The 23,512-nt window shown below is 40.9% G+C and overlaps 2 protein-coding genes across 5 annotated transcripts in view; both read right to left on the bottom strand.

Moving 5' to 3' along the window:
- Positions 1-684: 684 nt before the first annotated feature.
- On the bottom strand, positions 685-6,444 carry mysm1 (Myb-like, SWIRM and MPN domains 1). Its single transcript, XM_084922703.1, has 20 exons — positions 6,307-6,444; positions 6,060-6,132; positions 5,914-5,984; positions 5,467-5,541; positions 5,290-5,374; positions 5,049-5,147; positions 4,328-4,850; positions 4,014-4,248; positions 3,803-3,933; positions 3,618-3,721; positions 3,448-3,525; positions 3,277-3,359; positions 3,131-3,185; positions 2,432-2,482; positions 2,264-2,338; positions 1,976-2,164; positions 1,740-1,872; positions 1,457-1,562; positions 1,269-1,326; positions 685-1,154 (listed from the first exon to the last, which is right to left on the bottom strand). The coding sequence occupies exons 1-20, from the start codon at positions 6,360-6,362 to the stop codon at positions 858-860; spliced, it is 2,577 nt and encodes an 858-aa protein (XP_084778829.1). The 5' UTR covers positions 6,363-6,444; the 3' UTR covers positions 685-857.
- A 1,512-nt stretch (positions 6,445-7,956) lies between these two features.
- suco (SUN domain containing ossification factor) overlaps positions 7,957-23,512 on the bottom strand; it is a 41,828-nt gene continuing 26,272 nt past the window's right edge. For 2 of the 4 annotated variants that reach the window (XM_084922699.1, XM_084922701.1), the window contains 14 exons: positions 22,355-22,460; positions 20,941-20,961; positions 20,650-20,705; positions 19,547-19,638; positions 19,208-19,273; positions 17,998-18,081; positions 15,984-16,056; positions 14,477-15,868; positions 14,239-14,326; positions 14,004-14,108; positions 12,915-13,069; positions 12,615-12,706; positions 11,762-11,817; positions 7,957-11,259 (listed from right to left, as the gene is read on the bottom strand). In XM_084922699.1, coding sequence (XP_084778825.1) covers positions 10,693-11,259; positions 11,762-11,817; positions 12,615-12,706; positions 12,915-13,069; positions 14,004-14,108; positions 14,239-14,326; positions 14,477-15,868; positions 15,984-16,056; positions 17,998-18,081; positions 19,208-19,273; positions 19,547-19,638; positions 20,650-20,705; positions 20,941-20,961; positions 22,355-22,460 — 2,953 coding nt within the window. In that variant the 3' untranslated portion in view covers positions 7,957-10,692. The remainder of the gene's footprint in view (positions 11,260-11,761; positions 11,818-12,614; positions 12,707-12,914; positions 13,070-14,003; positions 14,109-14,238; positions 14,327-14,476; positions 15,869-15,983; positions 16,057-17,997; positions 18,082-19,207; positions 19,274-19,546; positions 19,639-20,649; positions 20,706-20,940; positions 20,962-22,354; positions 22,461-23,512) is intronic. The other 2 variants (XM_084922700.1, XM_084922702.1) reach the window with 2 other exon arrangements.

The following is a 23,512-nucleotide window of genomic DNA, read 5'->3' on the forward strand; positions in this document are numbered from 1 at the left end:
GTAGAGGTTCCCAAATCGTGTGCCAGATTAATGCCATAACTAACAATCTCAATAACTGTCAAACTTCAGACATGAACACAAGTGTGTGAAAACCGCTGATTATGTTAACCAGTTGTGTATATAAAGTATTTTTAACATTAGCTCCGGCTTCAACATTAAAGTGAAATAAACCACTGATTGATCAATGATCAATCAATGTTAGATTGTTTCATGGGATTACTTTGGCATCATGAGCACTTTCACTTTTGGTATTTTCAGTTTATTTTGATCCTAATTTTAACATAAATGGGAACTGGAATGCAGGTTTTTCACTTAAGGGTATTTTTTCACTTTAGTGTAACTATCCATCCATTTTCTTCTGCTAATCCAACTTAGAGTCACAGGTGGGGGCTACATCCTATCCCAGCTGCCATAGCATGAGAGCCAGTGTACACCGTGGACAGTCCATCATACACATACAACTAGTTTAGAATCACCAGTTAACCTAACTGTACTACTGCATGTCTGATTTTCTGATTTATCAAGAGCCCCTTTGAATGTCTTGGCCACCACATGTTCTAAAAACATAGTACTGTCCCCTTGGACAGTAAACCTTAGTGAGGAGTAAATGACAAAACTTTAAACATAAATCATTAAAATATATATTCATGTGTTGCACTGAACATTCATAAAAAAGACCTGAAATATAAAAATAGATTTTTATTTTGATGTCAAAAAGAAATCTGTTAAACTGAGAAAAAACGTTCATGATAACTTCACTGGCAAAAACTCTGTATCTCACACACACCCAGTAATGAATGCCACAATGTATTCACAAAAGGTGTCATTCACTATTAAGTATGCTGCTGTATGGTTATTCACAGTAAATAGTCATGTTCGGTCGACAATACAGAGCCTAAATGCAACACGGTGCTGCCAGTAGTCTCAGATTCTTCTTGGTCCTTCTCTTCCTCTGGGCTGATCAGCTGATCAAAAGTTAGTTCGCCCGAGTCCACCAGTTTGGATGAGATATTTAAAGGTTCTCCTTCTTCAGAATCAGGCAACTGCTGCTTGGAAATAAAGTCAGATTTGAAAAGGGCCTGGATCTGGGTGAGAAAGGAGTCTCCCACCTCATCTGGGAGGGGTTCCAAGTACCTTGCCAGTGATGCCAGCATCTACATGATGAAGGTCGTGTAGTTAGGCACACATTAAAACTGTAAAAGCGGCTCAAAGTCACTCCATATAGTCACTGAAATTTGCAAACTGGGAGGACTGATGGACGAACTGACCTTCTCCAAACATGTGAGATGGGAGTCTCTCCGGAATAGTCTGTCCATCTGCACACTCCTGACCAGCCACGGCAAAAATGAAAAATAAAATGCTTAGACACACCACCCAAAAAAACTTCAATAAAATTTAGGATCAACTTTAGGGCACCAGTTCAAGATTAGACAATACAGTCTTGTGTCTCACTCACCCTGGTGCTTGAGAATATTTGTGGATGATCCACTGAGCCCTCCTCATCGTCTGCTCCCAGTCGGGGATGTCTTGTGATGACAGGAAGTCGAATCTGTACGGCAGCTCTGGGGAGGAACAGAGGCTGAGAGACTGAGCCAGAGGATAAAGTGTGTTACTGCGTACACAAAATCACTGACCTACATTGTCAGCTTGATTTCAAAGCCTCTTGATCTTAACTGTTTTGAAGTTTGAGTCATGTGTGTGTGTGTGTGTGTGTGTGTGTGTGTGTGTGTTAGACTTACTCTGGGGGCCTGAAGGCTCCTGGTTCTCTTTTACCAATAGGCAGGTAGTCTGGGAGTGGGGGGAGGCATTAGCTGGGTCATATGGGCTCACTATCATCCCAATAAATGGGGCTCCACCACGTGAAAAATAACTCTGAAAGATTAAAAATAAATAAATAATAATACCAGAAGTGAAAATAAAACCAGAAGTTCACAAGTAACTCATGTGGAAACTTATTTCATTCAGTCAGTTTTACCTGGAATTGGTGCTGCGTGTTTATGTCTCGCAATGAAGGGTTAGGGTGGAAGGAGGGATGCGAGTGGTACCAGCCCACTACACTGTATCCCAGGGATGACAGCACATCACAGGCCTGTGTCTGAGACACTGGATCCATCTCACACTGCAGACCTGTGCTCACACTGTTACATGGCTCTGCTGCACAGATCTAAACACAGATTTATTAATCACAAAATAGAGTTTTCTGAATATAATGTGATTAGAGTTTTATCCTGTTTGTCACACTGGTTCAGACTTCTTGACCTACCTTCAATACTTTTGCTTCTTCATTAAAAGTTCCACCTAGCAGACCAATGACTTCCCCCCTTGACACATGTGCATGCTGATTACAGAAAAGTTATCTGTCAATATAGGTAAAATCTGTTGTACATATATGAAAAAAACGAATCAGCTTGTGACTGTGTGTATAACATACCATATCCATGATGAGAAGAGTCTCAGCACAGACTATAACCTGGAATGGTTCCTAGGGTGATCAGTAAAGAACAGCTTAGAATAATGATGACTACTTTGGAGAAAGGATCCTCTTAGTTTATGCAACAAAAATGAAGAAAACATAATCTTATTAGATATAAGGTATATCTAATAATCCAGTGACCTACTTCTTATCTAACATAGGCTGGGCTGAAGTATATTACAGCTGGCATAGGGCAAGAGGCAATGAGCACCCTGGAGAGTCTGCCAGTCCCTCACAGGGCCAACAACAGACACACTGACATCACACTGAATTTAGCTTTGCCCACCTAACCTGGGATGTGTGCTTTCAATTGGAGCAAAGGCACCATTAGAAGTCCTGTGGTGGTATTCATGTGGATGTAATTTTGACATGTACCACCCATTAACTGCAGATTAAGCATTCCCCATCCCCATGAAAATGGCTCTCCCTCATTAGTCTACCCCAGCTGGACTAATTCCACTGAAAAATCTCCTGAAGAATTTCTCAAGAAACAAATAGTCTAGTATCCATTCTGTATCTGGAAGATGCAACAGAACAAGCCTGATCAATGGAGGCCACGCCAATTACAGACACATCCATGATTTTTCCGGGTTTTTTTTAAAGTGGTGTGGTTAGTCAGTGTATCGGTGAAAAATCTTGATAAGAATAATCACTGACCTTTATATCCTCTTCAAAAGATCTGCAGGGAATCAGCTGGAAGGGGTCAAAAGAGCTGGTGGATAGAGTGGCATTATAAACATCCACATCATAAACCTCCTTGTGCTTATAATTTGGTACATTTTGCATCAGTCCACTGTGCTCACCCTCGGTATCTGGACATCTTGTAAGGTTTAGGCTGCTTCTTCATCTCCTCTCTCCGCAGAGCTAATTCTTCTGCACTTAGATGCTGATAAAGAAAAAACGCAGAATCAGCAAACATATTAGTAAGAATGTAAATCGTAATTTGATTAAAAGTTGTTGTGCAGTGTCCATACCTCATATGTCTGTCCCTCCAAGTCTTTAGCATCACACCAGTTCCCCCAAATGTCCCGCACACGCCGCTTCCTGGTTCGCTACAACCAGTCAGAAGTTACAAGTCAAGTTCTGGCATGCTTAAAATTTAAATGCTTCCAGTGTCAGAGTCTATTGCTTTATGGGTACCGACCATGCTCTGCAGCCTCTGGGCGAGCTGATAGGCCTCCAGTACATCTTTGCCTTCCTTATGCTTGGAGCGGTCCATCACCTTTGGACGATTGTACACAGCTTGCTCTACAAAAAGGAAGTCAGAGCTTTAACATCAAAAAGAAGATAAAAATTCACAAATCAGAAGACTCAGAGACACAGACTTACCGCAGTTGAAGTTGATTGCTCCAACGAGTTCCAGATAGGTGTGTATTCTCCCAATGCAGTTGACATCTCCACAGTTCTTTAGACCAGGGCGGACCGATGTCTTGTTTAGGTACTTGGGCTTGCTCTTCAGCCTAGTGGACAAAAATAGTAATAACCACTTTCTGTGCAAAGTTGTGTAAACAAAGTTATCGGACATGTAAACTTAGTTTACCATTGATCCAGGATATAGTTTCTAATCTTCAGATATCTTTCAGGGGTTTTTGATGGTCGCCCCTCAAAGAACTCTGGGATAGCCTGCTTCTCATCCTCGGTGATGGTCTCTGTGTCCATCTCTATTTCTTGTTCAGGGGCCTTCAGCTCCTCCTCTTCGTCATCTTCATTCTCCTCCTCCTCCTGGTCATTGTATGGTCTATCATTTAGATTCTTCTCAATCTTGTCTGAAGAATCTAGGACATCATAATGTGTGTCATTAATTTTTCCTATGACAGTGAGGTAAATACACAAAGCACAGTAAGTGTGAAGTACCCATTCCATCACTGTAAGCTTCTTCCAGTTGAGCAATGCCAGCTGAGAACATCTGCTTTGAGTCTGCGTGAGGCGGTGTCTGACAGCTTTGTGGAAATACCGATGCTGTCTTGTTGACCTTCTCATCTCGCTCTGTTACTCCAGGATCTTCTGAGCAACCAGGGAAAGATGAGGGTTGAAGACTTTGCGGAGAAAGAGAGGTGTGGCTCGGTTTCTCCTTCGTCTCATGGATGCTCTCTACCCCACTCAGACTTACATGTTCTTCTGTGGAGCTTTGACTCCCAGAATCTGTTTTCTCCTCAGTCCCACAGAAATCACTGCTGAGGACTGCCTGTGGTTTATTGCCTTCTTCATCATCACTCAAGTCGTCAGTGATGTCTACATCCTCATCCTCATCGTCAGAAAGCTTCTCTATGCGGACAGCGTTGGCAAGAGTAGACACTTGACTGGAGGTGGGCTGAGGAGGTTGTAGGTGTATTATGGGAGCTACAGAGGGAGCCGCAGGACCAGGATCTGATTTTGCCTGAAAAATGTGTACACAAAAGTTTGTTTAATCTTGATTTTATTTTCCAACATACCATTGCTAAGGACTCCTTCTGGTTGCATAGAGCGTATGTAGTTTGACTAAATTGCAGGTTTATATCTGCAGATGACTACAACTAAGCTTACATAACAGAAACCTGTCTTGTGCTGTTAGTATAATCCAGGTGGACTGTCTTACCTTATGTTTAAAATACTGCCTGGCGTAACTCTTAACCTGAAGAACGGTACGGCTTTCCATAAGCTTAGCAATCTTAGTCCACCTTCGACCAAACCGAGCCTGTGGAACAACACACCTCGGCAACTTGGACAATACACACAATCTGCCTCACTTAAAACAATTATTAAATCCATTAAAGGCTGACCTTCCCAAACAGAAATTACATTTCAGACACAAAAGTTAACTTGCAGTGTAAGCATACCAGGCCTTCCTCAAACAGTTCTTTCTCTTGTTGGGACCATCGAGAGGATGAACCAGCAGACGAAGCTATGTTCTTGGCCAGAGACCTGTCCACACACAGACAAGTTCATGAATACCAAGGAAATGAGGAATCAGTGTACTGCGCTCATCATCAAGGCTGATGGAAGAAATTACTCACTTTTTCACTTTGTTTTTTTTGTGAGGATCACTGTGCCAAATGTGGTCGGGAATCTCCTTACCTGTCAGGTAATATCTTCAATTATAGTTGAGGACAACTGATTTCATAACCAGCAACAAAATTAGTATTTAAACTATGTAATCAACACAATATAAGGAGCTTCAGCTACTGGTTGAAACTATGTTGAGATGTTTTGGGTTACTCCTGCACTAACAGGACAAGTGAACATGAAATAATATAACACATTCCCCCACTATAATTCCATTTACTGTAAGGTCAAGCGTTACATTTTTTTCTTTTAATTTGTCATCTGTCCGTATGTTTACATTAGCCACAGCATGGGGCAGTTATTAGGTAATCCGAGGCACTCCCAGCTACGTCCTGTGATTCCTGTAGTTAACCTCAATGCATCACTATGCAGTGCGTTTAAGGTCAGTAAAAGGATACTGTTCCTCTAGCAACATCCTCTCTATCACCTCTCTGTTCTCCGGGCTGATGGAGCTGTCCAGCTCCCAGGGCTGTACAAAGGAGAGACGGAGAGTCAACACGAGCACCCACAGCCAGAAAAACAACTGAGCTTGACGAAGTCATACCAGTATCCAGGCGCTGCTCTTCCCTGTAGGCTGCATGAACTGCTCCTGCACCAAACCTCCTCCGTCCATCTCCCTAAAACAGCGAGGAAAGAAGCTGTGATCAGCAGAGCAGACGCCTCCAGAGCTAATCCCAGCTGCTGTTATCCTGCGCCAACATCCGGGTCACGGCTAACTCGCGTAGACCACAGCACAGAAGCCCACCAAACAGCACAGCCATCAATTAATCCAAATAAACAGGCGTCATTACCCAATATTGTTATCAAAGTCATCTCCTTCGATGTCAACATCTACCTCGTCCTCCATGTTACTCGATAAATGTAAACAGCAGAGAGAAAACAGAGAAGGCGCGCTGGAGGAGAACAGAGGCCAGTGTGACTCACAGCGACACCCTGTGGCTGGATGTCGTTTAATACGTTTAAAGTTGCTTTACTGCCACCTTCTGGTTTAAATTCACCTTAAAGCGGGTTTATTATGCTTTTTCTTTTTTAATTGTTATTTATATTGGACGCTTATAAAAAAAAAAACCTTGTTATCCTAAAGTTCAGGCTTCAGAGTTCTCTAATTGCTCTTATTTTTCTCTTGGCTCTATATGATGTCAAAGAGACATATTACAGGATATCATGAGCACAACAGCCCCAACTACCCACCCTTAAACCTTCTGTTTAATAGCGGCAGCAAGTCAGCCTTAAAGGTAAGCTGTCCCTGCAGTGAGAAGAGGTAAAAATGGTTCATTTTAGACCGCGAATCACTGTGATGCCCACCGCAAGATAAATAAGTAAATAAATAATGATGAGCATAAGATGCGCACTTTAATGTTCAGTTGTATTACACTTCTAATTCATCAAATTTAAACATATACTGCTATTACATATGTAATATATATTTTATTGATATATTTCTTCCCCCAACATAATAAAGATGGATAGTGATTCCGAAACTCATAGGAATGAGTAGGCATAAAAGCCCAGGAAGGGTTCAAAGACATTGAAGAAACAAACAGCTTTAAATATGAAGATTCCTTTTAAAACTTACATTCATTGTCTACCAGAGGTTGAGAATCCTTTCGGATACAGCATATCCACATTTGATGATATCTACAGCATTTTAATATGACCGAATTCTGTTTCCCTTCCCTTGAGATACTCTGCTAGACTTTTACCACAACCACCTTTAGTTTTTACTTCTTCATGGATCTTCACTGACTTGGACTATGCCATTTCTTTGCCTTGAGACTGTATTGGGTTATTATCCATTAGCACTATAAAGCTCTGTCTGATTGGTTTTGCATCTTTTTGCTGAATCTGAGAGAGTATAGCCCCATGCTACTTTGTCAGCAGTCACATCAGTAAACTAATGATCCATTTACTGTGGCAGCTATACACACCCATGACACAGCATTGCCCCCACCATGTTTGACAGATAATGCAGTATCCTTTGTGTCATGTGGCGTTCCTTACCGTCGCCACATTTTGCTCTGTAACCAGTGGTTTACACCTTTTTATAAAACCTTTGTATTTGCATTTATGAAAGCATCTTTTAATTGTAGATTTTGAGGATATGCCGTTCTGTTTGAGGGTGTTACTGATTTGGTTAGATATTGTGAAGGGTTTTTCTTGGTGTTGCTAAGGTGGACAGCGTATTTATTCTTTTTAAGAACGCACCAGATCATTGATGTGGTCACTCCTGATACTCATTTCATCATAAAAGAACAAAACAACAGGTGTCACATGGCTATTAATTTCTTTTTAAGCCAACTGTCCGATTACTTTTGAGACTCCGAGGATGGGATTCTATGAATGAAGTATCTGTATACTGCTATCACTACTTTTCTTTATTAAACGTTTCCTGCCTAGGGACAGAGGTGAAATAGCAATTTGAAACATGAAACAACTCCAAATGAAAGACAAAAAGAAACAAAAACATTTTATTTAGAAAGAATTCACAGTTTCTAATGGCACTACAGTTTTTTGTAGTAACTCACTCCTGCTCAAAAATACTGTGCAGCTCTTCAGAGTACTCACAGAGACAAAGAGAGGGCGAGAGAGAGGGATAGAGAGAAGGTAGCACTTGACATAAAGGGTAGAAAAACAAAAAGGCATAAGGAGTCATACAAAGTGCACACTGAGCGTTTAGAATTTCTCTCCAAGTGCTTTCTTGTTGTTTGCTGTGTTATGTGTTTAAATCGATTTAAAGTAGTCTTTTTCATAACACAGACACACACACACACACACACACACACACACACACACACACGAGACAAGAAAAAAAAAAAAAATCTCGCATGCGTACAGCTTAACACACAAACATATTACACATTCAAACAGGGATTTAAAAAAACAAAAACAAAAAAAACAAAAACAAACACCCTCTGGATTTGCTCGGCTCTTGGAACATAAGTAACCACGTTAATAGTGTTCTGAATTGGATTAATCTTTACTGCGTTCCCTTTTATTCAGCAACAATTCATTTCTTCCTCACAAACGACCGCTGTCATTCGATGTGGGGCAAACACGTGACATCAAAGAGCGATGACAAGCAAATAAAAAAAGACTTAAAAGGAGTGTACGGCCACAGTAAGAATGCACAAGAAGAAAAAGCTAGACAGAAAAGCAGGCAAGCAGAATGAAAAAGCATTTGAAGCCAATAGGAACATGGTAGAGTGGTTAATCAAAGCAGGCATATTTAAAGTTTTCTTCACAGTCACAGACAGAAGTCGTGCACAGGGGGTCAGAGGTGACATTTCTGGATAAAGATATGTAAGGAAAGAGGAGCAGTAGAAGCTGGTCAGAACAGGTAATGACACTCATATGGGATGGTAGCATTAGAAGAAAATTCTGTCTGTCAAGACGTCCAACACCAACCATGCAGAACCTCTATGAAATTGCATAAATAGAAGGGGGAATAAAAAAAACCCCTGTTAAATTTATTCTTTAAAAGAAAAAAAACAAATATCTTCCTTTCAAATCTGCAGCTTCCTGCAGTGTTTTTGCTGAATTGTTATATTGAATATACATTAACAAAACAGCCAGGGTAACATAAAATCAGTTAGCCAATCCAGCAGAGATGCTGAAAAGGCAGACAGAAGACAGCACAGTACTACAGTCATCGTTATAGCCTTTTTTTTCCTTTTTTTTTTTTTTTTTTTTTTAATAAAAGCATCTCCAACTTTCCAGCAGCTCTGAACACACACAGAAGCAGCAGCGTGTTCCCAACATACATGTAGCCTTTAACTGTTATTTTGTTGGATATAAAATGCGATTACTGTCTGATATTTCAGGCTGAGCCAAGTACAATTAGTAGTTGTTATAAGGTAAGAAAACGAAAGAAAGCAAATGCGTTTGAGCCATCCACCATGACTGTATGTGTCAGTACCACTGAGTAGTAATTCTATGTAACAAACTTGCATTGAGCCACTGTGACGCTGCAAGACTGGGAGACTGGCAAACCAGCGACTAGGTTAGAAAATTCTCTGTTCATTTAAATAAATAAATAGATAAATAAAGCTGATCTGTCAGACCCATCTGCAAGGTCCACGAGAGGGTGTGCGTAAACATTCAGCTCTGTTACCCAAGGTTACCCTACAGTAAACTGTGCCCTTTACAGGAAACACTTTGCCCCATGCTGGCTCTGACAGCAACTCAAACAAGCCGAACCAGCAATGCTAAGAGAAACATGGCTCAGTTACAAATGAAAGAACTATAAAAGTAATGAAACAATTATATTACAGCTTCTTGCCTCTGAGCTGTTTTATCACAGTTACAAAATCTAATGTGACAGCGTTTTTGGGCCCAGCCCAAACTGAGCAGGGTCTACAGGAGCTGGACTGCTGCTACTGTATTTGTTTTATGAAGTTAATTGAGACACTTAAAAAAAAGAAAAGAAAAAGGGCTAATACATTCATGTAGACTTTTCTTCATTCAGCTCTCGTGGTTGGTTTGGAACAAACTGACAGAGACAGAAGGCGAGAATGAGACGGTTTTACCCACTGGTCCCAAACAAACACCTGCAGTCATTTAGAGACTAAGGCAGGATGGAAAAGGTTAAATGATGGCAATGAAAGACAGGAGGAAATAAGGATAAGAGAAGTCATTTGTCATGCTCCACAGTCCTCTTATAATGACATATTTCATCCCAAAGAGCAGCCTAACACTTTTCAAGGAACACGGAGTTGAGACCAGCACCTCTCCTCACTGTGCTCAGACTGGGGAAATGAATTCACTGGTGCTCCACTTTCATGGGTAAATGTGCTTATCCAGTAGAAAAATGAAAATAAAATAAAATCTCTCAAACACACTTCAATAGTTTTGACTCTTCCAGGTGTTTCACTTCCTATCACAGTGTCTTTTTGTGCACATCAACAACTGTTTACATTTCACGTTTTTAAGAGTTAGAAGGTCTAGAACAGATATAAAGGCACATAACCGTAAACGGGTCTTTGACAGGAGTGAATAAGAACTGAATGATGTTGAGCTACTGCTGCCATAGCCAATTCAGTTCCACGGTGCGCCTGGGTGCTCATGGGAAATGCGGTTCTTTGGGATGTGGTAAGACCTCTTCTGTCTGTCATGTCTGCTACCGTGTAGTGTGTGCACAGGTGTGAGCAGATAATCGTGTAAAGGTGACGCGTGAGGATTCAGACATGTCCGGTGACGGCTGTCACCCCGATGGTCCCGACACTCATCTCCTTGTTTCCCTTCATAAGCTGCTGCAGGCTGGGCAGAGAACCAACGCTCCCCACTGGCATGTGCGGGAACTGCAGCTCGGTCTGGCGAGACTTCCGCCGCTTCGTTGAGCGCTTCTCCTGACGGGACTTAGCAATCGGCTGGCTGAGGGGGAAAGAAAGGCCGTGGCCGTTGCACACGCCATCAGCGGGGAAGACGGGAGAGGGAGGGGGGAGCCGGCTGGCGTACGACTCCTCAGAATGGGTGGACGAGCTGCAGCTGCTAGTCTCTGAGGGGAACTCCTTAGAGGCGCGACGGGGCAATAATGGGCCCTCCTGGGGTGTTGAAGGGGGAGGAGGCAATGGAGGAGGAGGTGGAGGAGGAGGAGGAAGAGGTAGGGGGCGTGTTGAGGATGGTGGCGCAGGGAGACACGGGTGGAAGCTGTTAAACTTGGGATCCCCGTTAGTGAGGAGAGCAGAAGGATCGAATGCCTTCAGAGTCTCAACTTTGTCCAAAGACTTTGCCTTGCAGCGTTTTTTCTGCAAGGTAAACATAAGAGATGGAGAAATTACTTAAGAAAGATCAGCAGAAAACTAAACTAATAACGTTAAGTCACAAACAATAGTCGGAGGAAGGTGGGAAAGTTCAAAAGGGAATGATGGAAATGAGGAAAACAAAAACATACTACTCAATCTGCTTATCTAAAAATATTAAAAACTTGAAGCGAATAAAGCTGGCAACACACACACACACACACACACACACACACACACACACACACACACACACACACACACACACACACACACACACACACACACACACACACACACACACACACACACACACACACACACACACACACACACACACACACGGGTATTTCGCTAATTCTTTCCACTGCTCAGCTGATACCTCATCTCATTTACTCCACAAAATAAAGAATTCCCTTTTCTAAAACAGACGTATTAGAAAGACTCATTGAGACGAGAAAACACAGTACTTGTATACGACGGCCATCACAGCCAACAGACACTGTACCTTTTTCTCTGGAGAAAACCTTAGAGGTTCTACAATGTACAAGTCATCTGGACCTACTGGGGAGGGGAGAAAGGGGCTAGGTTAATGATGGAATGGGAAACAGGAATACGTACATGTAATAAGCATGAAGTGACCTTGCAAGTAGTTTTAAAGATGAAAAGGCATAAATCCATATTGTGTTAATAGCTTGTTGTTAAAACAAGATTTGAAATCATAGAACCATGATTTGAAATCATAGAAAAGCAGGTGTTGTTTTTATTAAGGAATACTACTTGCAAATGTCTACCATGAGCCAGCAAAGCATTGTGCTCTATTATTACACTCCTTATGCCTGCATGTGGCAAGCTGGCAATGACAGCCTCCCACCCTCAAGGGCAAACTCTCTCTCTCTCACACACACACGCATGCACGTCATTAGGGGGTAATGAACAGCAGCGGGAGTTTAAGGTTTCAAGAGCTGATACTTTTATTGCTTGCACCAGCCTTTCCTTGTGGGCGTGTGTTGCTTTAGGCAGTGGCAACAAGAGGGATATCAGTCACTAAACCTGGCAAAATGTCTTAAAGCAACAGCAAAGGTACAAAGAGTGAGCGATGCAGAGAATGAAGCAAGGCTAAGTAGTGTTTGGATGGGGAGAGATACGTGGCAATAGACGCAGTGATCAAAAGCAGTTAGCCTGAAAGTGCCCAAAGGCAAGATTACATGATGTTTGCAGCGTGACTGTAATGTCAGATCTCAATGCTGCTTATGTTTCAGTTGGAAAAACAAAGGGAGGAAACATATGGGTAAAACAAAAGTGTGTTGGAGGAGAGATTTTTGAAAAGTGAATGGGCACGTGGGAAGAAGACCTCTTACCTTCTGTAGAGGACAGGTGAAACGACTTGGAGCGAACAAGCGGGCAGGTCACCCTGCGCTTCAAGCTCATGTCATCGTAAGAGGAGAAGCATCTGATAAGGGAGGGAAAAATGACTGACATTTACAAGATGCCACATTCATTCCTTGATTGTCAATCTTTCTACAGTTAGTAGCAAGACGGGAATGACAGCAACTGACAGACAACAGCTTCAGTATTCAGTCTAATACGAAAACACTGAACAAATGTCATAGCAAAGCTTCAGAAATAAAATATCCTATTCATGCATGCGGGTGACAAACCTCTTGGGGCTGGGGTAGTGGTTGCTCTTGGGAAGAGCAGTAGAGTTGGTGCTGGGGCCGGGGGCCGAGCTGCGGCAGCACTGCAGACACAGCAGGATCCCCAGAAATAGACACAGAACCAGAGAGACCACCAGGTAGCTCTGACGGTCCGATACCTGCAGAGGACGATTTCAGCAGTCAACAGTGAAACAATGCACAGCACATCACAAACATTCAACAGCTACGTCGACTTATGATACCGTGAGTGGTCCTTTTCCCCAGTTGTGATGTTTTGTACCATGTCCTCCGTGACCTTACTCCAAAAGCACTTGTAGTTTGGCCTAAACACTGTATGCAAAAGGCCCAGTGAATTTAAAAAAAAAAAAAAAAAAGAGCGAGAAAGAAGGAAAAACCAGGACAAACTACCCACAAATTGTTATTCTAAAAAGGATACACAAACTTTTCCTCTATCCTTTTTAATGGAACTGCATTTAATCCATGTGGGCTCAGAAAATGTGCCTTGGTGAAAAGTCAAAGCCAAACATGTTGAAATATTCAGGTCAGAAAAATGTTTTCCAGAAGCAAAAGACTTTAAATAAACAAAAAAACAACAAAAGAAAAAAAGTTCAAACAATACATGATGGCCATGAATATTAAGGTTTCACACAGACACTATACTTATGTGAAAGAAACTACAAAAAAATCAAAATTTTTTTTAAATTGTCTGTTTATCTACTTATAAACAAACTTGTAAGTAAAATGAATGTTATATTCCATTATACTTAATTTCACCTCTAGTTACTCTGGCTGGTACCTACTATCTGGCATACTCCATTTCAGATGGATTTCAAGGTCCCGACTACTAAAATCATTACTCCGAACATAAAAATCAAACCTGGACTATATCTGGAACAGCAAGAGATCTGACAACAGATGGTGTTTAAACTACATTATGTTAATGAGCCAGAAGCATCATGTTCTATTTTCAACAGGAAGAATAAATCTTTCTCTTACCACAAGCAACAAGGTTTTAAGCCCAAAACAAAAAGACAATTCTGTTAAAAACTAAGCAATAGATAGTCTACTCAGCAATCAACGATAGCAATATACCTCTCTCTGCAGCTCGCTGACTGTAGCTGTGAGATTGAGCATCAGTTTAGTGACGTTTTCCAACTGACTCTGCAGGACTTGGATGGACTCTGTCTGCTTCTGGTCCTGAAAATATACAAAAAAAAAAAAAAGATGTTAGTCAGCACAGCTGCTCAGGTGTCAGTAGATGGAGTAAATACGACTCTTAACTGCAAACATATTTTACTGTGATTTAAGATGATTAATGCAATGAGACCTGTTCCTCAGCAATACGGGAGGTGTTTTGCAGCTTGATGATGGTCTTATTGAACGCTTTCTGCATCTCTTCCATCTGTTTACGATATCTGGAAATCACAGATACATATAAATAACTTCTAGTAATCTCTCCCAGATTGCAAATATCTGAAACAAGTTAGGGCAGTAAAATCTGTAATGAAACTTTGCTTTTTGTTGCAGTTTAGATTTGAAAAGTTCAACATGGCCAGTGGTTTCACCTCTGGCTGAGTTCCTCCAAGTATCTGCTGGACAGACTCATGTTCATCTCCAGAGCTTTGATCCTGTTGTTCAGCCTCATGAACACACTCTCTTTCTGGCTGGATCCGTGGACTGCGCCTCCGTTAACTAACACGCTGTTCCCATTCACTGCTCCACCATTGTAATCGCCACCGTTCTGCAGCTCTGCATAGAAGTCTGTAGCTGTCCGCTGAGCGTTGCCATTCCCACTAGCACTCAGCAGTTCCTCTTCTACAGTCTCTTCCACCCGATGAGGCTCTCCTGTCTGAGGAAGTGAATCAGCCTGCTCCCCGTGGGTCTGGGAAGCCTGAACATTTTGTCTCTGCGAGTCCCCGCTGTCTACGCCTGACTTAACTGAGTCTGTGTGAATGTCATTTGAAGGCAAAGCTGCTGGCAGCTCAGTGGGAGGGGAGATAAAATCCTCAGGTCTTGAAGCAGTGGGAAGAGGCTGAACAGGCTGATCTTTGACAGGAGGAACCGCGACGACAGGAGAAGCCGTCTCAGAAGATGGAGATGACGGGGGAGTGCTGGCAGAAAGCGTGGGGGTGACACTGCTGGCGTGCTGCGTCTTTGGGATAGAGACAGCTTGGAGGGGAGGAGTGGGGACAGGATCTAGGGTTGCGTCTTTAACTAAAGGTAACAAGTTCTCCTTAGGGGTTGGGGTAGGCTGTGTTAGGGAGCTGTGGCTGTCTGAGAAACTCTGAGGGGGGATGGTGGAGGTTCTGCTGGGCTCTAGGAGGATGTTGAGCTCGGGAGTGTATGAATCAGGTGTGTCAGTGCTGAGAGGTGTGTCAGTGGTGTACTCCTCACTGAGAGCTTTGCACTCATTTTGCCCCTTCTCAGGCACCTCAAGTTCTGGAGCTTTTTCTGAGAGAGGGAGGGGTTCTTGGATAGGTGTGGGGGCAGGAATAGGAATCAGTGGAGGTGTGTGTGTGAGGACAGGTGTGCTCACAGTAGGGTGAGTCTGTGTTTGAGTGCTAAGCTGCCTCTTCTTAAGGCTGCGCAGTCTCTCCTTGGCCAGCCTGGCAGAGCACCAGCGATGGAGCAGCTCAGGCAGGGTGACCATGCAAGACAGAGAGAGGGAGGAGAAGGAGGTGAAAGGACAGTAAGCCTGGCTCTCCCACTGGTTCCTGTCTGCCTCCTTCCTCATCTCCTCCTCGCTCTTTTCCCCTTCTTCATCATCCTCTCCCTCCTCCTCCAATAGAGTAACAGTTGACAGTCTGATCTCCTCCTCCTCTTCCTCCTCCTCTACTAGAGTGACAATCTGATCCACATCCTTATGTGGATCAGATGATGAGTGGGAAGATGTGGAGGAGTCACTAGAGACAGAGACCTCTTCTGTTGTAAGTTGTTCTGCCTTTGAAGGTTGCAGTCTGAAGAAAAGAAAAAACAAAAACATGCTTTCTGTGGGATTTGGAGTTGAAAAGCTCATCACGTGGAACTGAATTCAATGTAAATTAATAAAGGTTTATCTCTGATGGCTCTTACACTGTGTGTAGGGCCTCAGTTGGTTTAGCTGACTCTGTGCTCTCCTTTTCACCCCCCTCGGTTGTTGCGTTACCTGGGGGTTGGAGAAACACACAACAATTAAACAAACACAGCACAGCAATAACACTTGGCTACTGTTTTTAAGATTGCGTAGAACCCTCTAACTTGGCAGTGGCTCGTTTCTTTCCACCCTCCTGTAGGAGGAACAGTGTAGGTGCACAGTCCCTCCAGGCTGGCATGCCCATGTTTAGGCAAAGGGAGAAATGCTGTGAACCAGTCTGTTCCAGTTTGAACTGATTGTGTCTCTCCCAAATTCTGCCTCACTCAGTGGGTGTAAATGGGAATAAAAACAGCCACGGTAGAGAGCAAGCAGTAAAAAGACACTATAGAGTTGTGCTAATAATTGAAAGTGTGAATTTGTGGGGTTTTTTTTAATGTATTTTTTATCAGTTGTTATAACCAACAGGTCTAAAAAAAGACATTTTTAAAAGCATAAAGAAACATAAGAGCCAAATCTGTTAATAGATTCCTCCCCTCTTTAATTCAACCCCACTAGAGAAAAGTTGTCTAAGGAGTCATTTTGATAGCGCTCTGTGTGGTAGACAGAACTAGAAGAAAGCTCAGCGTCATAGGCCTAACTCTGTCTTAATTTAGCTGAGCTCCTTGCCAAGAAGAACTGAAACAAAGATAGCCTAAGTTCTGCTGAAATACTGCTAGGGACCTCCTGCCAAGAGCCAAGTAAACATCTGGCTCTCTTAGCACATATACACATGAACATTCAGTCTATGCATATGTTTGCACTTTAGCCAAGGAAATAAAGTGACCCAGTTTTTGAAGCAGTTAATCTAAACAAGATGTGGAAAGACAGGCTGCCTGGAGAACGCGAGGAAAAAGGCAGTCACACAGTAAGAGCAGAGTACAGGAGTGAAAACACAGCATTAAAGTTTGCTTTATAAGTGTTAAATACATTTGAAATTATTTTTTTAAAGGGATTTCATAAGATAATGTTATACTGTCTATAGAAGAAGCACAACTATAATTTGCTTTCACATTAAGGAAGTTTTCATTTAAACCTCAGGAAGGTGTGAAACCTATTATGTAATATGGATGTTTCTTAACCGGAATATCCAATTAGCTATTCACACATGAAAGCACGCACCTTCACAAAACAAAACCTGTTGGATGGATGATTCATGCTCAACAATCTCAGTAAAAGTCTTTTATAGTACTGACCGGGAAATCCCTGCTCCATAACACTTCATACAGATAGACCAGTCATATTACCTCGAGCTAAGGTGTGGGAGCAACATGCAACAGAATTCAAGTCAAGGTCTTTTCTAACAAGGGGGAATATGTGAAGAGGCTGAGCCATCAATGTCAGATTGCTGATTAAATCTGACCTGCAGAGGTGGACCAAGTATCTCTTAGTATAGTTACACAAGTAGTTTGCGAAACACGAGTACTAGACCATTTTTACATGTACATTACACAGATAAAAAATGTGCCCCTAATCAGCATGTGTAACGTTCTCCTGGCAATCTGTAGTTTAAATCTGTAATTTACTTTAACTTTTAAAGAGACAGTAACAGATCACCTAAATGTGATGTCTATAAAACAGGAAACCTGAGTTTATCAGCTCTTTATTGGCAGTTGAATGGGAAGCCAAACAAATTTTAGCTTATGTTACACTTGTGCATGGATGTGTTTATACTTTGCCTTACACTTATGCTTAGAGCAGTGCAAATATAAGTTAGTTCAGCGCCCATTTGGGCTAACCCCAAAATCAGTATGAATGGATTTATTTTGAGGTTATTTTTTTAAGAAAATTAAAAATGAAGCAATATAAATAAGTCTAAGATACTCTGATGAATGTAAGATGGCTGAAAATGTTGACTTGTGCATGGTGTACTGTTCAAGTGTTGCATGTGAAAATGTGATGGTAGAAAAACAAAAACAAAAATGGAAAAGTAAACTTTTAAAAAGGTCTAAAAAGTGGCCTCTGAGAAATCAGTACCTCCCGTTTCTGCTCCACTCTCCAGCTCTGGCTTTCCTCCCAGCACATTAGCAGCAATGTTGTTTACCATGTTTAGGATGGCATCTAAAAACAAAAACAAAGAAGAAGAACATCCACGCAATGCATTTATTTTCCATGACATGAGATTTCTGACTGACAGCAGCTTCAGGCCAAACACATATCAAAGCCAAACCACATATTGTGCCATATGTTTTTGCTTTATTTTCTTAACCATTCTCTCTGATGACTGTATTCTCCTTCTATATTATGTCCCCTGGATTTACTGTCATGCGTTTTATTTTAAGCCTTTCCTCCAGGGTCCATCCACTCTGAAGCCCTTTTATGGTTTATGGTTAGAGCTCTGAGACTTGTGTGCATGGTACATTTTCAGGGGTGCACCGTTCCCCTCCTTCGCTAACTCAGGAGACAGAAGGGCACCAGTGTATTTGTGCATGTGTGTGTGGTTTCCGGGAAAAAATTAAAAAAAATAAAGCCAAGCAGCAAAATTTATGCAACCCAAAAAGCCCACGGTGTATACGCAGGATACCAAGTGGGTTAAAATACTTCAAGTTGAACAGTATGTGAATGAGTTCATACCCAACAGGCCATGAAGTTGGCTGCTGTACCAATAACTGTATGAGGTCTGAGATAATTGAAAAAACTGTGTGCACTATGACTGGATACAACAGTATTAAAGCCAAACTTGCACAAATCATAAAATAGTTCTTCTTTAACATAGGATGGAAACACCAGATTACTGTAGCTGCAGTTTGATGACATGTAACGAAACATTTTCATTAACATTTTTCATGACAGTTGACACATTTTCTTATTCCTTTTTTAAATTCGATCAGGTAGGGCTGTCCGCTTTTGTGCTGAAGCCATCTGACCAACAGCAAAAGCTCGGCCCAAACTGGGTTACGTTACAGGAATATAAGATACAGAGCACAGCAGCAAATATTAAAAAAGAATCAGGGTGCAACAATGGTGTCAAGTCCAGACCTCAATCTGACTGAAATGGTGTGAAGGGACCTCATGAGGGCTGTGCCAACATGAAGAATTCCCCCTTAAAGATGTGAGACACTGATCTTCAAGTTATTGCCACTAAAAGTGGTTCAAACAAGCTAGTGAACCAGCTCAACTGCATAAAGTTCTGTGAAAATCTATTTTTCACGACTGCATTTATAAGAACGTGTGTATGTGTACATACTGGTTGCTGAACCAAGCAGGTTTTTGGAGGCTTTGTCTTCTGTTGGTTGGTAGCCAGGAGGATAGTCTGAAGAGAAACACGTGGTAGCAGTTAAATTAAAATCATATTAATTGGAAAACAAAGGCAAGAAATCAAAGTAATGTATTTGGTAACTACTTTGAAGAATAATGTATTTTGGCTTTTTGAGCCTGGTATAACCTATAGATTTGTGGCACTGGTTTGCACAATGATGAAAGTACAGTATGAATTAATTTAATATTAACACATCCATTTCCGGTCTTTTATATACAAATTTGAAATTTGTAATTTGTGCATTTGAAATCGACGTCAACATCTTACCATAGTCCTCGTCCAAATACTCAAGTCTCTCTGAGGGGTACTGAGAATCTGCTATCTCCTCATACTCCTCCACCATGCTGGTACCAAACACCCTACACAACACAAAAAAACAATACGTTACACAAACAGACCTACAGAAAAGGTCAAGAGTTGAAATTACCACACAGCGGAGGCAGTGGAATTTTTTGATGCAGCTCTAAGAAAACAATGCCAGTTGAGCACATTTTGAGATAAAAGATAAAAACTCAAGGAAACTGAACAATGTGTTGGATATGGACGCACAAGTGATGACTGTATATATAAGAAGTACCATCTGAGGGAAATTAACTACAATCTTTTTTTTTTTAAATTCCTTTTTTCCCCCTTATTGTGATTGTGCAGTTAAGGTCTTTAAAGTGGACATTCTTAAGGAACCCTCATCATCAGACTCACTGTGCAAGAAAAGGCATTTTAGCTGTGTTACAACATTCAGAATTTAATCTAAAACAACAACAACAACAACAACAACAATTAAGGTGGTGCCTAATAAGTAAACAACAAAATCTAATCATAACAGACCTTTCATGATATAGCGGCGCTCCTGTAATTACAGCTGTCTGGATAACAATTTGCATTGATGTAATAAAATCAAAGTGACCTGCCAAAAGCTGGTTTGTCAACCCTGCTTATGATAAAGGCGGTTGTGTTTTAAAAGACCGATTCCAGAAACTTTCAAGATCTAATTAAGTAAACTGGAACAAGACAAGACGATAAGACTTTTTTTTTTTTTTTTGAAGAACAAAGGAATGGCATAACTGTTAGAAAATATTAACTTTTATGCCAGATATCATTTTATTTGGTTTTATTAAATAGTGCTTCTTACAATTTGCATAATTTACCCAATCACACAAGCACTTTTTCCTGTGCTTTTTCTATATAAACGCATTGTAAAACAGTTGGGGTTAGCATCCTGCCCAAGGATAGTTGCCATGCAGACTAGAGGAGCCAGGAAGCAGCTAGGGATCGAACCACAAACCTCCCAATTAGTAGATGAGCTACAGCCACCCATGGGTTGATAAGATTAGAGAAAGGTCTAGGAAGATAAAGGAAATTCTTTAACTTACCTGATAAGACTGAGGGGACAGAAGTGTTCAGATCCGAAATGAGAGAGAAGTTCAACCTGCAGGTACAATAGTTAAGCTATTAAACAGTATAAAAATATGCACAACTCCATGAACCCACAATCCACCAAATTAGTAGAACTGCCGAGCTTTGACAGTTTGTGCATGTTTTACTTGTTTATTATCCACATGCATTAAAGATGAAACTCTACTCGCCCATTTTAGTATACAAAAAATAAAAGTGTTCTTATTTCAGCCCATTATAACCTCTGACAGAAAGAGAAGAGTGCTAACCTTTATGTACTTGATGAACATCTGATGCGAGAAGAAGACAAAGACAGAAGGAGAGAGAAATAAAACAAGAAAAAGAAATCAGTAAGAGCTGATTCAAGCTACAAGGAAGTCAAGAATCCGTGTACGGTTCAGCTCTCTTCTACGACAAACACACAGCTGATATATGCAAGATCACCATTCTGCAACAGTACACAGGCAAGACACTAAACAGATGTTTCTAATAAGCTGCAAGAAAGACACAAGCAAGACTGAGGGAAAGACAGACAGACTTACAGGCTCACTACTCATTAAAAAACAAAAAAAAGAAGAAAAAAAAAGAAGAATAAGATGCTCAGGAAGTAGAAACTAAAAATAGATGAAGCTGAAATCTAAAAAAAAAAAAAAAAAAAACAACAACACAAGTTTATGTAATAGAAACAAAACTGGTTCAGAATAGATGTGAATCAACAGTAAGCTCCTACACAAAACACCCACGAGTTACATAAAAAAAGGATAATTATCCAAGTATTAATCACCTGCTTAACAAGTCTACACTGAATATTTATTGGCAAAAGTGATTGTAAGGAAAGAGACGGTTTAGAAGAGCACCGATTTAGATCACACTTTCAAACCCATTTTTATAGATAATAATGGGCTGTTGTGTGAAAGCTCACAGACATAACTACATAGCCAACCTTTAACACACTTAATCAGAAAGAAGCAGATTTCATAAATACAATGGACAACAAATTTCCTTAGGAGGCCATGTGTATGACAAGAAAGAAAAAAATGATAATAAAGTGATATCCATCGATGAACACCTTGCCTTGTTTGTTACGCTGCAATTTAAGCAGAAATGAGGCACGTCTGGTTTTACTTACGGAATCCCAGATATGGGAGCATTTAGGAATCTGAACCATGAGTGTAGGGACAAAATTTTTTTTTAATGCTTCTTGTTTGTTTAGTTTTCCTTAACATTCAGTGGCAAACCTAATGTTTAACCATCTGAAATTTAAATTCATTTTAGTGGAAACTACTGTAAGCGCCCTGAAAAAGGATCACAGCTTAATATAAACTCTAGCGTGATGTAAGTACAATCCACAGAGTCCAGGACGGCCAGTCGTGACGCTCACATGTTAAATATAATCAAAACAGTCGTCGAGTTCCTCTACCATGTAATTCTCACATGTAAACAGTTACGCCCTCACAGTCACCATAATTTAGCTATTCAAAAGATGACCGCCCTGATGTCATCAGTAACTTTCTATTAAGTCACAAGACACTCCCTGGACCTACGCCTTTAACTTCCGTATATAAGCATGTCAGTATGTGTGTATATCTATGTCTAAGATTTCTAATATACCACTGAAAATGGGGACATTTTATGTACACTTTATGATATGTTATTATTATATCTGCAGGTAAACAGGAGTACCTTCACATATTTAGCATAAAGCTGTTCATCTAGTGGGAAGCTCTGGACTATCCGTTCATCGCGAGCATGGAAAGTTCCCAGCTTTACCCACTTGTTGGTAGGATATCTGCAACAGAGAGAGGGGAAACGTACGATGTGAATGTGAGGAAGATCGATTTTGTAACATGTCATCTGGCATGACCTCACAGGGTGGATACAAATGTCATTATATTCATGCCATGTCTAAGAGTGGCAATTATCGGCATTGTGGAGCAAGACAGCGCTAGATATAGATCTTTAACAAAGACAACACAAGTCCTGACTGCACTAAATTTAGAGGTGATAATACTAGGGGACAAAAATGAATGCAAAACTGGTTAAGAAACTGATTTAATTATAGAGTACTGGTTTTCCCCTCATGTCTAAATGGGTTATGGTGGATAGCTGTCAGTTTCTTGCTAATATTGTAGGATCTTTACCTTACAATATAAAGAGCTGTAAGGCAACTGTTGTGAACTGGTGGTATATATAAATACAACTGACTTCTTCTAGGAGGAACTGAATATGACCCAACCAGTGATGATAGAAAGAAAAGTACTTGATTAAAAAACTAACAAACAAAAAACATTTAATATTAATTTATTATGAGCAAAAAATAACAAAAAAAATTCTGAAAAACTATTGTGAAACTTTATTTAGCCACAGTGCAAGTTTGGAAATGGGATACCTGAAAGGTCTCTATATGCTTAAGTTGATAACCACTATGTATGTCCTTAGCTAAAAATAAATAAATAATAAAAATTTGGTTTTTAATATTTTTTAGTGACATGCCTCTTCATTCGCTCATCTACTGACTTTTAATTTCATGTGGAAATGAACTGAAAACATACTACTTTCTATACAACACTAGAAATGTAGATGCAAGGCCTATGCAAATCATTTGAACAGGTTAGTGCAGCTACGCAGCTTGTGAGATGCGTGTTTGTGGGACGGCTTGAGCCTTGCTGCAGCGGTACATAATTTAGTTTTTGGCATGGTGCCTGTTTGTTTCGGTTTTTTTCCCCCTACACCTGAGGCGCATGGCTGTCAGCAAAACTGACAGTAAAAAGATCTGTTGATAGTCATACTGACGTAGCAATAAGCAACATTACATAACTAGTTAGTGGTATTAGAGGGTGG

The sequence above is a fragment of the Perissodus microlepis genome, chromosome 23, assembly GCF_051167445.1.
Source record: "Perissodus microlepis isolate ML-2025 ecotype Zambia chromosome 23, ASM5116744v1, whole genome shotgun sequence".
NCBI lineage: Eukaryota > Metazoa > Chordata > Actinopteri > Cichliformes > Cichlidae > Perissodus > Perissodus microlepis.

Coding starts and splice junctions, on each gene's coding strand:
- mysm1 (XM_084922703.1), bottom strand. CDS start 6,362: ATGGAGGACGAGGTAGATGTTGACATCGAAGGAGATGACTTTGATAAC. Junction 2,483..3,130: donor CTTTTGAAGAGGATATAAAG/GTCAGTGATTAT, acceptor TGATCACCCTAG/GAACCATTCCAGGTTATAGT. Junction 2,165..2,263: donor AAGAAGCAAAAGTATTGAAG/GTAGGTCAAGAA, acceptor ATCTGTGTTTAG/ATCTGTGCAGCAGAGCCATG.